This window comes from Lacerta agilis, chromosome 5, assembly GCF_009819535.1.
Source record: "Lacerta agilis isolate rLacAgi1 chromosome 5, rLacAgi1.pri, whole genome shotgun sequence".
NCBI classification, from domain to species: domain Eukaryota; kingdom Metazoa; phylum Chordata; class Lepidosauria; order Squamata; family Lacertidae; genus Lacerta; species Lacerta agilis.
The window spans coordinates 11,355,001-11,369,538 of NC_046316.1; the positions used below are offsets into that span (position 1 = coordinate 11,355,001).

The 14,538-nt window shown below is 46.3% G+C and overlaps 1 protein-coding gene across 36 annotated transcripts in view; it reads left to right on the forward strand.

Moving 5' to 3' along the window:
• The first annotated feature begins 473 nt into the window (after positions 1-473).
• Positions 474-14,538, forward strand: part of CAMK2G (calcium/calmodulin dependent protein kinase II gamma) — a 156,635-nt gene continuing 142,570 nt past the window's right edge. For all 36 annotated transcript variants that reach the window (XM_033148543.1, XM_033148544.1, XM_033148551.1 and 33 more), the window contains exons 1-2: positions 474-611; positions 2,519-2,613. In XM_033148543.1, the coding sequence (XP_033004434.1) occupies positions 547-611; positions 2,519-2,613 (160 nt within the window). In that variant the 5' untranslated portion in view covers positions 474-546. The remainder of the gene's footprint in view (positions 612-2,518; positions 2,614-14,538) is intronic.

Consider the following 14,538-nt stretch of genomic DNA (forward strand, 5'->3'; position numbering starts at 1 on the left):
CCGCCGCCGCCGCCGCCTCACGCAAGCGCAGCCCACGACCAGCTCCTCCCTTGCTGGCGAGTCTGCCCGCGCTCCCTCCGGCCACACCTCTGGGGAGGGAGGGAGGGCTGGCTGGTAGGCGGAGGCAAGGAAGGAGGGCGACGAGACGAGAGAAGGCGGCGGCAGCGGCGGCGGCGGCGTCGGCGTCTCCTCCTCGGCTCCCTCCCAGGGAAGAAGATCTCGCGGTGCTGGGCGCGCTCAGCCTCCGACGCCGCCTCCTCGTCTTTCTGCGGGGAGCGGTGACTGTGCGCAGTGAAGCGGGCGGGAGCGCACAGCTGGGCGGAGAGGCACGCCGGCACCAGCTCCGCGAGGAGGAGGAGGACGAGGAGGTGGAGACGGAGGCCGAAGTAGTGAGAGCAAGGGAGTAAGAGAGGAGCAGCAACTCCTGCAGGAGACGACCGTCCCAGCCCGCGCAGCCCTCGGAGCCTCGCCCAGTCCGATGTCCCTGCGGCGGCAGCGCTGAGCGAGCCTGCCCGCCGAGCCTGCAAAGCCTAACGCAGCGCGAACATGGCCTCCCCGGCAACGTGCACCCGCTTTACCGATGAATACCAGCTGTACGAGGAGCTCGGCAAGTACGCAGCCCAGGCGTTCCTCGCTGGTGTCTTCTTCCTCCTCCTCCCTCCTCGCTTTGGCGCAGCTCCTGGCAGCCGGGCTGTTATTGCGGCCGGGCGCTGCTCCGCCTTCCCCCTTGGATCCCCTCTCGCCCCTTCTCCGGCGAGCCTGGATCCCGATCCTGGGTTCCCCCCCACCTTGGGGGGGCTCCTCTTTCCTTTCCCTCCCCTCCCTTCTGGTGCTACTAACTGTAGTTTCTACTCAGGAAGTCTTTCTAGCAAACTCTCTTTTCTCTGCTCGGAGCCTCTCTCTCCCTCCCTCCTTCCTCTCCGATGCGGACTTTCCCTTACCTGGTTATTGGAACGGAGCCTTATAGCCCGTGCCCATCCGCGCACATGTAGGCCGTCGTGTTGCGGCTCCGTTAAACGGGAGCAGAGGCGCTTGGTCTCCGGGCTTTGCAAAAGCGAGCCCGGGAGGAAATGTGCTCCGCTGTGTTATGCCAAGGCAGTTGGAGGAAGTAGCTCGAGGGAGGGAATGAAGCCGGGGCAAGCAGTCCAGAGGGTCTGCTTCCCCCCCACTATGATGGGGGGCACGCTCCGGGGCTATTTCTGCCCCGAGAAATATGGGATTCCACCCACTGCTGAGCTGGATACTGCTGCTTTAACCCTGGGACTGCTTTTCCGTCTGAATGCCAACCCTCCCTGCTGTTGCTGCAGCCTGCAACTTCCAAGATTCTTCCTCCCCCCCTCTCATTTCTGCACTACAACAAGGGGCATTGCTGCATTTCTCATGCATCAAGGGAGGTTCCCTGTGCCCCCCCCCCCAATACTCCACCACTGATCTTAAACAGACACAGTTTTTGTCGTCCCCCCCCCCCCCAGTATTCTGCAGGAGATTTGCCCAATATTCTGGTTGGGATGAATACAGTGTGTGTGCGGTTGGGGGTAGATGCACCCCAGGTACTGCTGCATTTGAGTCCTCCTCCTTTCTTGCACCAGTCCCTGAGTGCTGCTGTCTCTTTTCTCTCTCCCCCCCCCCCCACCTCTTTTGAACCACTTCTCATCTTCCTTACCGGCCTTTGCTTCTTTCTGACTTGCATACAGAAATGGATGTGGGTGAGGATGGGTAGAAAAGAAATGTATCTCCTGCCCAGACCAGGCCATTTCTGTTGGTCTTTGTTTCCATGACTGTTTGTGCTTGTCTGCTGTTCTGGCTGGTTGCTCGTTTCAGGGTGCAGGCAGGCTGCCTTCTGCACCTGAGGAACATTCCCCCCCCCCTTTGAAAAGGCTCTGGTGTATTCTCCCCCCCCCAATATCTTTTGTCCTGCGCTTACTCTGTCCTCTGTTACCATTCATGGAGGCTGTTTTCCAGACTCTGTTGCCACATCTCCCTGCTTTTCTGGAAATTGGCATCTTTTCGTTACCAGCGCATCTACTCACCCTTTCCTCTCTCTCTCTCTCTTTTTGCCACAAACACCTTGCTGAACTTGCGTTGATAAATATGTATTAATTAGAGTTACGCTACAGAAGACTTGGTAATGCAAACACTAGCAAAGTCCTTCCTCTTGTCTGCATATCAAAATATCATTTTTATTTAGATTTTACGTCTAGGATACAGGCATGTGTCTAGGTGATGTAATGAGCTCATGCAAAAGAACTTCATAATCAAAGCTCTACTCTTTGTGGGAACCAAATCTTCTTGTAGCCACCCTAGTCATCCTTTCATGCAACTCTACCTCTTCGCTTGGAATTCTTGGAAGTGCTGTGTTTTCAGTTCTTTTAAAATACTTGTAGCAACTCAGTATGGACTTTGGCTAAATACTTTGATGTAGATAATGAGGTTTTGGTTTGCCTTCAGTTTATAATTCTTGATTTGGACTTCATGTTTAAACCAGTTTCACAGGTTCAGCCTTTCTTTTTTGTTCCAGGGGAGCTTTTTCAGTGGTCCGGAGATGTGTGAAAAAAACATCATCCCAGGAGTACGCTGCGAAGATAATCAATACCAAGAAGCTGTCGGCCAGAGGTGAGTGCATGAACACTGTTTTTGATCAAGTTGTCCTGCAGCTCCGTGACATGGAATGGATCATTAAAACTTTTCATTTGCATCATGTAAAAAGCGCCAGCTTCGGGCCCTTCTTTGTGTCATTGTTTAAATTTAGTTTTGTGTGTGTGGGTTTTCAAATTCAATAGCAGATTACATCGGTCCCATTTTTTTCTGGAATTAGGTCTCTTACTAGGGATTGACACCTATAGCATTGCACTAGTACTGCACCAATATTGCATTGAACATAAGAAGAACCTGTTGGATCAGGCCACTGACCAACCTGTTATTGCGATGGCTATCCCTCTTCCAGCGGTTTCCGGCAGCTGGTGTTCAGAAGCATATTTCCTCTTAGGGTGGATGTAGGGATGTCTGGGATAGTAGTCACTGAAAACCTTATCTCCCATGAATTTGTCTAATCTTCTTTTAAAGCCATCCAAGTTGGTGGGACATGAATTCCATTGTTTAACTACGCGAAGAAGTGTTTTATTTTGTCTGCCCCGAGTCTTCTCTTAACATTCAACTTAATTGGATGCCCTTTATTTCTAGTGTTACGAGAAGGGCATAAAAGCTTTCCTCTGCCCTCTTTGCTCCATGCCCCATGCACAATAGTTTAGGCACTTCTATCGTGTCCCCTCTTCTCAAAGATAAAAAAATCCCGAACGTCGTGAGCTTTCCTCATTTGGGTTGCCGATTTCTGATCCCTTTCCTGCTCTCTGATATCCTTTCTGTGAAGAGGCAACCAGATCTGTGCACCACATTCCTGGTGCAGTTCTTTCCTGATCATCCCTAGCATGGAATTTTGTCTTTTTCACGCCTGCCAAACATACTGGTTCGACATTCATTGAGCTCTTCCACAGTGACCCCCAAGTTCTCATTCCCGGTCAGTCACTGCTAGTTCGGACCCCATGAATGTTATATGTGTATAAGATAATACTTTTTGCCCTGATGTGCATCTCTTTGCACTTGTTTGCATTGAACTGCATTTGCCACTTCCCGTTCCCTCAGTTTGGAGATATTCTTTTGGAGCTCCTTGTAATCCCTTTTTGTTTTAACCACCCTGAACAATTTAGTATCACTGGCAAACCTGGCTGCTCCACTGCTCATCCTTAGTTTTAGATATACGTACGAACGAATTGAAAAACACGGGACCTAATACTGATCCTTGGGGGGATTCCACTTTCTACATCCCTCAATTGGGAGAACTATTCATTTATTCCTGCTTCCTGCTGCTTAACCTGTTCTTGATCCTGTCAACTGGATTGCCTCTGTATGCTTGTTGGCATTCTCAAATATATCTTAATACAGGCTTCCTCAACCTCTGCCCTCCAGATGTTTTTGGCCTACAACTCCCACGATCCCTAGCTAGCAGGACCCAGTGGTCAGGGATGATGGGAATTGTAGTCTCAAAACATCTGGAGGGCCGAGGTTGAAGAAGCCTGCGTTAATAGGTTAGTGAAACGGAACTTACCCGTGTGAAAGCCATACCTGTTAAAGAGTTAGTGCTGTTTTTGTGGTTATTCTGCAATACATAGGAATAGAGAAATTTGTCTTGCAGATAATTGCCACTGAACAAAGAGGGACTTACTTCTGAGTAGGTATGTATAGGTTGGGTTGAAAGTATTTATGGAGTTGGCACATACGATTCAAAATGTGCTCTCAAGAACCACACCTAGGCATGGTAGCATGAAGTAAAACACACAGGCATTTTACAAACAAACAGACAAACAAACAAACAAACAAATAATTGAAGCAGTCCTCAATGTTGGCAGCAAAGAGAGAGGCTCCTATGAATTGATCTAGCTTCATACATAGCCTTTTGTGGAATATTAATTTTATAAGAGTACTAATCTTAATGCCATTGAGAGTGATGAGCTTTTTGTTTCCCCCGGATCTAATGGATATAATTCAACATTGTGGTGCATCTTTTTTTTAAAAAAAATAATATATATGCATGGAGGCTTATTTCTATGTCAAGAAGTCTGTATCACGTTGTGCACGAAGGGCTCAACAAGTCACCGTGAAGCATGCATATTATATCTTCCAAATGATTTTTTTTAAAAAAACAACTTGTATCTAGCCATAACAGCAAAGGACTTGCACTAAAACATTCCAATAAATCTCTCTGGGAAATATAACAGGTGAAATAGATTTTGTATTATGCCTTCATAAATGGTATTATTATTATTATTATTATTATTATTATTATTATTATTATTATTGCATTTCTGTACCACCCTTCATTTGAGGATCACACAAAAATATATAACATAAGAAAAAACAAAACAGTTACCCCCCCTCCCATTTAAAAGGCCATCGAAAGTTTAATTAGAGGCCTGGGAGAAGAGAAAAGTTTTTGCCTTGCACCTAAATGTTCTGTAACATTTGACCATCGATCCAGGAACATCTGCCCATTCCTTATAGGGTAGACACATTGGTGCAACCATATCAATCAGATGCTAGAAATTTTGATAGAAAACAGCAGCCTTCTTCCACTGTCATTTATGCCAAACTCTTATTTGTATTGCCTAGTAATCAGCTATGTGTAGCAAGCATGTTTTCAGTCAGAGTACATATTACCAGCCTTGATCAGAGTTAATTTCAAGAGATGAGAACATTCTGCATGAGAAACAGATGCACACTTCAGGTTTTAATGTAACTAAAGATGTGCAGCGGCCTTCATCTTCCGCAGAAGGCTTTGCCTTTTGCAAAACGTACCGTTTCTATTCTATTCTTTTTGCAGTTGCCCCACAAGTGTTCTGCAACTGCACTGCTTCCATTTAGGCATTTGGATTTTCTCCAGGTTTTTAAGCAGCTCCAGCAGTTATAGCCTTGGCCCCTTTTGCAGTGGAAGTTGCCTGACTTGAGCACTGGTCTTAAGAACTGGCTTAATGGCTCGAAGCCAGGAAGCCCCCATTTCAGCTCTTACCAGGACCGTGAACTTAGTGGCCTTAGGCTAACTGCTCTTCTCCCTGCTTCAAGTCTCGCATCAGCAACATGGGGATAATAAAGCTGTACTTAACAAGGTTTCTGTAAGAATTGCTCCCAGATCGCATGCGAAGCCCTGTGAATACTCAATAAAAGTGCTATTATAAATGCTAAGTTGTTATTACTGAAATGAATTCGTGCAGGTGGTAGAAGAAGATGGGGGACTTGGACCAGAATTCTAGATCTGGTGCTCTGTGGCAGAGGAACCACTGTGGGCTGAATTTGATGCAAATGCTCTGTCTCGGTCTCCTATTGCAAAACGGGAATATTGTTGAACGTCTCCCACTGGTACTCTGAAATGCCTATGAAATGATGATTTACAGGGCAAGCCTAACCATATCTACTCAGAAGTAAGTACTACTGAATTCAGTGGGGCTTACCTCCCAGGTAAGCAGGGTTAGGATTGCAGCCTTAGTGTATCGGTGTGCAACTGGATAGTAGTGCTGCGTTGCAATCCCTTTCCTGCTTTCTCCAGCGTAACTTGCTCACAGAGATATTTGTAAAAGTGTGAAAGGGAATAGCTCGGGATGTGCCAAATAATGGTGGAAAGAGCAAGTAATTATCATTAATATTTTGGTATTTTAAGTGTAGCTTTGGGTGACTGAATCTAAACCAGGGGTGACTAGCCCTTTTTGGTCTGAGGGCCACATTCAACCTTGGCCAGCTCTCTGGGGCCGCATGGCCCCCCCCCCCCGTAAACTAGCTAAGTAAAGGGCTCATTGCCACCTTTCCACTAATCAGCTGATCCATTTGATGGTGGTGATTTACATCTCCATCTGGGTGCTGGTATAGTGTTGTTCCTATTTTAACCTCCCTCCTCCTCCTCCTCCTCCTTTGGTGCTGTTGTCACCAAAATCACTATGGTCTTGTTAGGGTGGGGGATAGAGAAGAAAATTGCTTGAGGGGGTGGGGACTGGCTCAGCTAAATGAACTGGGGTGGGGTGGGGTGGGTGTCAGCCACCCTTGTTCAGAAAAGGATGGTGTCTTGGCCATATTGCAGCAATGCAGAGCAAGGGTATAAGGGAGATAACCTGAAGGGTATCGCAGTCTAAAATTAAATGGGAGTCTTCATGGACACCAGTGTCAACATTACAAAGGGAAATTGGTAGAACCCATGTATAGCCTTGGGAACAGTGAAGAATAAGGATCCCTTTAATTTATTAAATAATTCAGTCTGAGCAAAGGGAAAACTGGAAACCAGTAGAGCTATAAATAAGGAAAAAGAGTGTGGATGTTTGGAGAAGATCCTTTCCATATTGGGTCGCCTTCTCTCGCGTAGGCTTTGTGGTGGAGTTGAAGAGAGGTGCTGTGTCATGGAGGTGAGGGATTTTAGTAACTTGGCGTATGTGTTTTTTACAGATCTCAGTAAGCGTTTTGTTTATATGTTATGAGGTGTGCAAAGCTGCTTTCTGCCAAAGTAAGCAGCTTCAACAGACAACTGGTTTTTTTTTTAATAAAGACGAATTCAATAAAACAGACGATACAGCACAAAACAATACATATTGTAACAAAGCAGTCCCAAAGCAGCTAAAACAATCCAGCCATGCCTGAGAAAATAAAATAGTTTTAAAGCCACCTACCTGTATTATATGAAGCAGGTGCCAGGCAAATATCGTTTCACGCAGTCTTAAAAAACATTGGCAGTACATATAGGTTCTCCACAGACAGGTTTGTGAGGCTGATGGGAGAGCTTTCCTTTCTTCTTCCCTTATGTATAAAAAGGAGGGAGACCAGGTTTCATCAAAGGTATTTTCCTTTATAACTCCCATTAGCAGTTCTTCTAAGCCCAGTTAGACGTTCTGAACTAGCTGTGTCCCAAATATTATCGAACCACATCTCAGACCATTGTAAAGGGGAGAGGGGAATAAAGATGTGACAGACATTTAAAAATGAAAATAAGAATATATTCTCCCAAGCAACTCCTGAACATTTAATGTGTTGTTATTTAACTGTTGCGCATACAATAGGACATTGTATGGGTAAAATTACAGATTGCCTATGGCAGCAAGAAGCACGGGCCTAACCTGGCTGCTGTGCCCCTGAATGGAGGAGGGATAGATAGAAAATCGGTGGACGGTGGCAGTGCAGTCCTTGCTGAAAAATATTATTCCAGCTTTTCTCGCCCCCTTCTCCCCAAATAGGCGGCATGTTCGATTTAGCATCATGTATAAGAAGCTTGCCGTGCGACTGTTCCGTGTGAATCTCTGATTGCAAAGTAAACCTCAGGAAGGTTGCCTGGGTCTACCCTGGGTGAATATGCAAGTTGGGATAGGAGCGTAAAAACTGGGGCGATTCGGGGAAAGTAAATATCTGTCACTCGGTTGCCATGGCATCCGAAACCATCAGATAATGTGCTCGCCTAAGATTTTAAGCACCCAGACAGCTGTTGGGTTGCAGCAAACTGCGGCCCGTCGGCGTTTGCCAACTACATAGAGGGCAAACTAATGAGCTTGAAATCGGTGGAAGCAACCAGGGCAGGATAGCTTTGAGGGACAGCATCAATGTCATAGGAAAATTCCGTGTGATGGTGACTGTGAGTTAATTAAACTGAACGTTTATGAGAATAGCTGCATGGGGCATGGGGGTTTGTGGGTGCCACGTTTGGAACGGAAGGGAATAAAACAGGAGAAGTATAAGGCCGGCAGAGGAGTGAGGTAGAGGGGTGGGGGGAAGCTCCTTGAATCTGTGTCTAAGGAACCTGTGCTGGAAACGAATGGAATCTGGCAGAGTATGTAGGATCAGATATAGCTCTCGGTGACCTAAGAGGTGTTCAGTTTCTGTGGTGCTTCAGGGCAGGCATGTGAATCAAGGCGGTGACTAAATATTAGGCTTGGAAGGTATTGGAGCAAAAGTGACACCAGATAATGCGGTCAAATTGTATACTGGCAGCGAAGGAGGCCCCAATTCACTGTCCCTATGAATTGGAATGGCTTCTAAGTAGCTTTCTAAGAAAACTACAGAAGCACAGGGCTCCGTCTCTAGGTCATGAATTTACTTTGATGGCTGCTGCTTCCTTAAATAACTACCGTTTCCCATTGCTGTAGCTTGCTGCATCATAATCTAGCTCTGTATTATTATTACTAGTTTTATGGTGCACACCTATGGATTTTCTTGTGAAGCTACACAAAACCAGTTTAGAATGGATCAGCTTATAATACAGCAAATGTTTGAGCGAAGATTCTCAGGGACACTCAAAAATTATTATTATTATTATTATTATTATTATTATTATTATTTGTACCCCACCCATCTGGCTAGGTCCCCCAAGCCTCTCTGGGCGGCTTCCAACAAATATTAAAATACATTAAAATGTCACAGATTAAAAACCTCCCTAAACAGAGCTGCCTTCAGGTATTTTCTGAATGTCAAGTACGGTAGTTGCTTATCTCTTTGACCTCTGATGGGAGGGCGTTCCACAGGACAGGTGCCACTACCGAGAAGGCCCTCTGCCTGGTTCCCTGTAGGTTTGCTTCTCGCAGTGAGGGAACCGCCAGAAGGCCCTCGGCGCTGGATCTCAGTGTCCGGGCTGAACGATGGGGGTGGAGATGCTCATTCAGGTATACAGGACCGAGGCCGTTTAGGGCATTAAAAGGTCAGCACCAACACTTTGAATTGTGCTCGGAAACGTACTGGGAGCCAATGTGGATCTCTCAGGAGATGATAGCTTGCTTCACTTGCTTCAGCTGTTGCAATCTTTACTTTGTTCCAAGTTCTGACTGACTAGAAGTTAGAGAAGGCATGGCTGAAGACCTGTCAGCCAGTGACTTGATAAAGAGATGGGGAGGTTGGCGGAGGTGGGGATCTCCCTGGTTGCTGGGCTGGATCCTGCTCTCTGCTTGACTCGTGCTTGCAGCCTGGCTTCTCCTACCTTACATATGTCTACCCGCTATAGTTAGTGCTCAGCTAGGACCAGGGAGAATCAGGGTCAGATCTGTACTCGACCATGAAGCTCATCCGGTGACCCTGGGGCCAGTCGCTCTCTCTCAACCGAACCTACCTCTCAGGGTTGTTGTGGAGATAAGACACAGGGTACAGCGGGAGAATTATGCACATAGCTGTCAGCCACTTGGGGGAAAGGCAGGATATGAATGTAGTAGTAAAGAAACATATAATTAATAACATACATAGCAGCACAGCACCTCACGCTGCCAAAACTTAAAAAGAGTACCTCCTTCCAAGATTTGAACCATCAGTGACCTTGGCACAAGACCTATTGCTTGTTTACACTGCGGCAGAGAAGGGCAATCATCTAAAGATCAGCAGCATCTAAAGCAGCCTTCTCCAAGCTGGCGCCCTGCAGGTGATGTTGGAGTAGAATTCCTGTCATCTTTGACCATTGGCTGTGCTGATGGGAATTGCAGCCCAAGATGCTTGGACCAGGTTTTGGAGGGAAGGCTGGTGTTAAAGTGTATGCTCGCTATTGACACTTTTTTGGTTCATGATGCTGCCCTGGTGATGTGGGTGGGAGAAGCACATCGTAACTCTCTTAGAAATTCCTTCATATACCAGCGGAAGCAAGATGTAACTGAGTGGAATTGAAGATGCCCATATTTATCAGCATTTTTTTTTTGCCAAGTAGGCCTGCTGCTCGGATAAAGGGGAATGACCCCAACTCAAGTCTTTACTGGCATCTTCACTCTAAAATGAAGCTGTCCCCCGTCCCACCGCTACTGACTTTCAGTGTAAAGCATATAGGACCTTTACCACTAATATCTATGCCTCTCTTTCCCCACAAGAGAATTGTGGTCAGTCGTGGCTTTCAGTTTTTGCCCGAAGTTCTAATTGTGTGTGACTTTAGGCTCTTATTTTACTTACCGTACACACATACACACACACACACACACACAGAGAGAGAGAGAGAGAGAGAGAGAGAGAGAGAGAGAGTCTCTGTGGTTGGTAGTTGTTTTGATTGGTAGTTTCTAGATTTTGGCCTGGACATGGTGCCTCTCTGTTTGAACTCAGCTCAGTTGCTCCATCCCTGGTGAGCCTTGGCGAGTGTCATTTTGGAACTTACTTGTGGGGGCAGAGGGGAAGGTTGCAAGTTTTTGTTGCCGGGAATCAGCCTTTCTCAACGTGGGGTCTCCAGATGTTGTTGGACTACAACTCACATCATCCCTAGCTAGCAGGACCAGTGGACGGGGATGATGGGGGTTGTAGTCCCAGCACCATCTGGGGACCCAAAGTTGAGGAAGGCTGCTCTAAATGGTTTTCTCTCTTGGTTCTTTTATCTGCTGCCAGGGGCGGTGGCAAGGCAAACAGTGGTGGAGGGGCTGCCAGCCTGGGTGTGTAACTGCTGTGCTTTAGACCATTAGTGCTTAAGGTTGGCATACAGACTGTCATGGAATCATATGAACCCAAGAAGAATCTGCTGGATCAGGCCAATTGCCCATCTAGTCCAGCGTCCTGTTCTCACAGTGGCTGAGCAGCTGCTCATGGGAAGCCAGCAAGCAGGATTCAAGCAAAAGAACACTCACCCCTCCTTTGGTTTCCAGCAGCTGGAATCCTGTGTCTAAGCCTTGTCTGCCCTTTTCATCTTTTAAGGAAGGTATGGAGAACCTGTTGCCTTCCACATGTTGTCGGGCTAAAATTCCCAGTCGGCATGGCCACTGGTCAGGGATTATGATAGTCTGGCAACACCTAAAGGGCCAAGAATTCCCCATCCCTGCTTCATGGGTTGCCAGACTTGCTTCTAGGCCAGTCGAAAGAACACTGGTCGTTTTGCCACATGAGCAGCAGTCGCTGCTTGTCCAGGGCACGATTACAAGGCAGCATTATTACTCTGTGGTGGCTTCATGTTGCCTTTTCACATTTTATTTTATTTATTTATCAAATTTGTGTACCGTTTTTCATCCACAGATCTCAGGGTGGGATACAAAATAAAAATACAATATAAAAACACAAAATACATGATAAAAACAAGAAAAACAGAAACAAACCAATATCCCCCCCAAAATACCACACATTTAAAAGGGCTATAAGATTGATCATCCAAAGGTCTGGTTGTATGTGTGCTTGTATGTGGAATCCACTGCTCTTTGTAAGGTGTGAACATATCTTGCATTTTGTTAGCCGCCAATAAATGTCTGAATGTAAAAGGGAGTACATCGTGTGACAGAATCTCAGGAATATTGGGTAGAGGAAATCGCATCCATCTTGGGCAGTCAATAGATGACTTCTTATTTAATGAGCTTTTATTAATATGCACGTTAACTGTTGTGCTAAATATCAGAAGTCATTGTGCGGCAGTAATTTGCCCCTCTTTTTGTAGCACTTTCACCCAAGCCCTCACAGCAAATATAGTACTGATGTCTAGTCTGTTCAAACTTGTTCTCTTGACGGAATAATAAAGCAAATATTGAACTCGGTAGGAAGGAATATTCGACTATCCAGATTCTGCTGTTAAGCAACTAGAAAATGTTTACATGGAACAAACTTTTGGCCAGCCACCTAATTTCAAAGTAGTGGGGGAAAGGGGTGCCCTAATCCTCCACCTGGAGAATATCTGAGCCCAGGGATGCTGAAAAAGCTCATTTATGAAGTAGTTTTATACAGGTTTGTATGCAAGGGATAAAGACCCGCTTTGCAGAATATTTGTCACTTAGCTAGTCCTGAGACTTCCTTAGTAAAATTGAAAGTTGGTCTTGGGAACATCTGCAAATCAACACGACTACATCTTGAGTTAAGGAAGTATAAATGAAAGTCCATGACCTACACTGAAATTGTGGGGAAGCTGCTTGCTGAATTGCACACAATTTCTTTTTGAAGGTGGCTGTCAATTTTTGGCAAACGCCTGGGACCATAGAGCTGGCTGTCGCATGGTGGTGAAGGGCGTGAATTGACAGACCTCCCCTGTTGTTGCTTGAGGCTCAGGTGGCATCAGTGGCGCAGAATGCCTTACATCAGATTCAGCTGGTGACCTTGCAGCACCCATATCTGGTAACCACTAGGTTAGATTATACATGGGGCTGCCTCTGAAGACTGTTCAGAAACATCATCTGGTTCAGAATTCAGCAGCCAGGTTGCTCACCAGGGCAAGACAGTCTGGGCATATTAACACCAATCTTCAATATCCAGCCAATCTCCTGCAGCATCAGTCCCCATTGTCTGCAAAATGGAAGTGATGATAATGGTCTGCCTTGTAGGAGAGTGTTGAGGGTCTATGAGAACATGTGAAAGTGGGCTGAGGTGGGGTGTGTGTGGAGCAGGTCTTAGCTTATCACCTGTAGCCAAAAGGGTCCCCAGGCAGCTGGACTGGGACAGACCTCCATTCAAGTGAGCCGCAAGCAACCAGATCAGTGCTTGGCCAGAGACATCAGTGGTCTGAACCAGTTCAAGGAAGCTTTATTTGCTTGTAGTCCAGAAAAGTGCTCTCTAAATCAGAGTGTAGAGCACCCCGATATATTGTACCTTTTTGGCTTTTCTTGAAATGCCTCAGACCTTATTACCCATATATATTTTTTATTTTATTTTTTTAAAGCGTATGGTAACTTTTGGGGAGGGAGATTATCCATTGCTAATTTTTTCCCATTGGGAAATGGTTCCATTACATTTTTAAAAAATTGCATTGTTTCATAACACTAATTAATAATATAACAAACACATACAACACCAGTTTATTTTAGGCTTTTTTTGAAGTTGTGATTAGCTGTTGACATGGCTTGTAAGGAATTAAAGTGAAATCTGGGCTGTGTATTGGGAAGTGGGCGGGTGGCGGAATCAGTTTGCGATCTCTTCAGGGATGGCACACTGTTCTTCCTTGTCGAGAATTCTGTTGCAGGGCTGGAGTGAAGTCAGCTTGTTCCCCTCCCCCTCTCTCAGTGCGCGCACAACTGAATTGAATGCAGGCAACAGTGTGCTGCACTGCAGGTTAGTTAGGCAGGTCTGTCATGGGAAAAGAAAATCCACAACACAAGTTTGCAAAAGCCTGAAACACAGTTTCTAGTATTGGTGTCCAGAGTGCAAGAATACAAGCTGGTCTGCGTATAGGGAAGCCGGGTGGGAAGAATGCTCTTTGCCGAGAACATACCAAACCTGTCCACCAATTTACACACTTGTGCCTTAGATGCAGTCTTAATTCTCCAAGATGAAGCGCAATATTGGCTTGTTTGTCAGAGCTGCCTTGCAGCCAGTGTGGTTTGCATTGCCCCCCTGCTGCTCAGCCTCCTCCTAGCTTGTGAAGCACGCGTAAAAGCTGCCACAACATTGGCAGTTGAGTGGATATTTCCTTGGGCTCAGCCTGTGTGTTTCAAGAGGACGAAAGCAGAAACCGGCCACAATAGCGTTTTCTCGACTTGTGTGTGTCTTGGGTCTTGTTGGCTTAATGTCAGCTAGGGCAGGAATGGATACAGGTCAATAAGCAGTGATCGTGCTGTTGGTCAGTCTTTTTCTCTTTAATGGGTTGGGTACACTGTGTCGCCGTGATGCTGGAAGTCTTGTGCTTTGTGTTTTGTTGCACACACTTCCCGGCTCCAGGGATAGATGTATTGGGAGGGGGGGGGGAGAGAGTAGTAATAAGCTGATGTCATAAACTGCAGCCTTCCCCTTGTGCCAGCTGCCTTTTGCCTCGACTCTCTCCCTCGCCTTTCTGGGATTGCCTGCTTATAACGCAACGTTGCAATATGATGCACACTGTAGTGATAGAATCTTTATTTATTGTTGGAACAAATTGACTTAGAAGGGATCACTGGAATAGAAGAGCTTACGTGACGGAGCTCCCGACCTTGCCAAAAGCTCGGGAACATATTTAACGGAAATGCTATCTCTGTGGTGCTGGGAATGACTTTTGCAGAGAACCCAGGGGTCTGGGCAAGGGAGCTGCCGTGCTGTGGTCTCTCTCAGCAAGGAACTGGTGCTCTCCCTCTGTATAGTGAAGTGTGTGGGCAGGATCAGCCTGGCTTACACGTTGCCTCTCGGTTTACG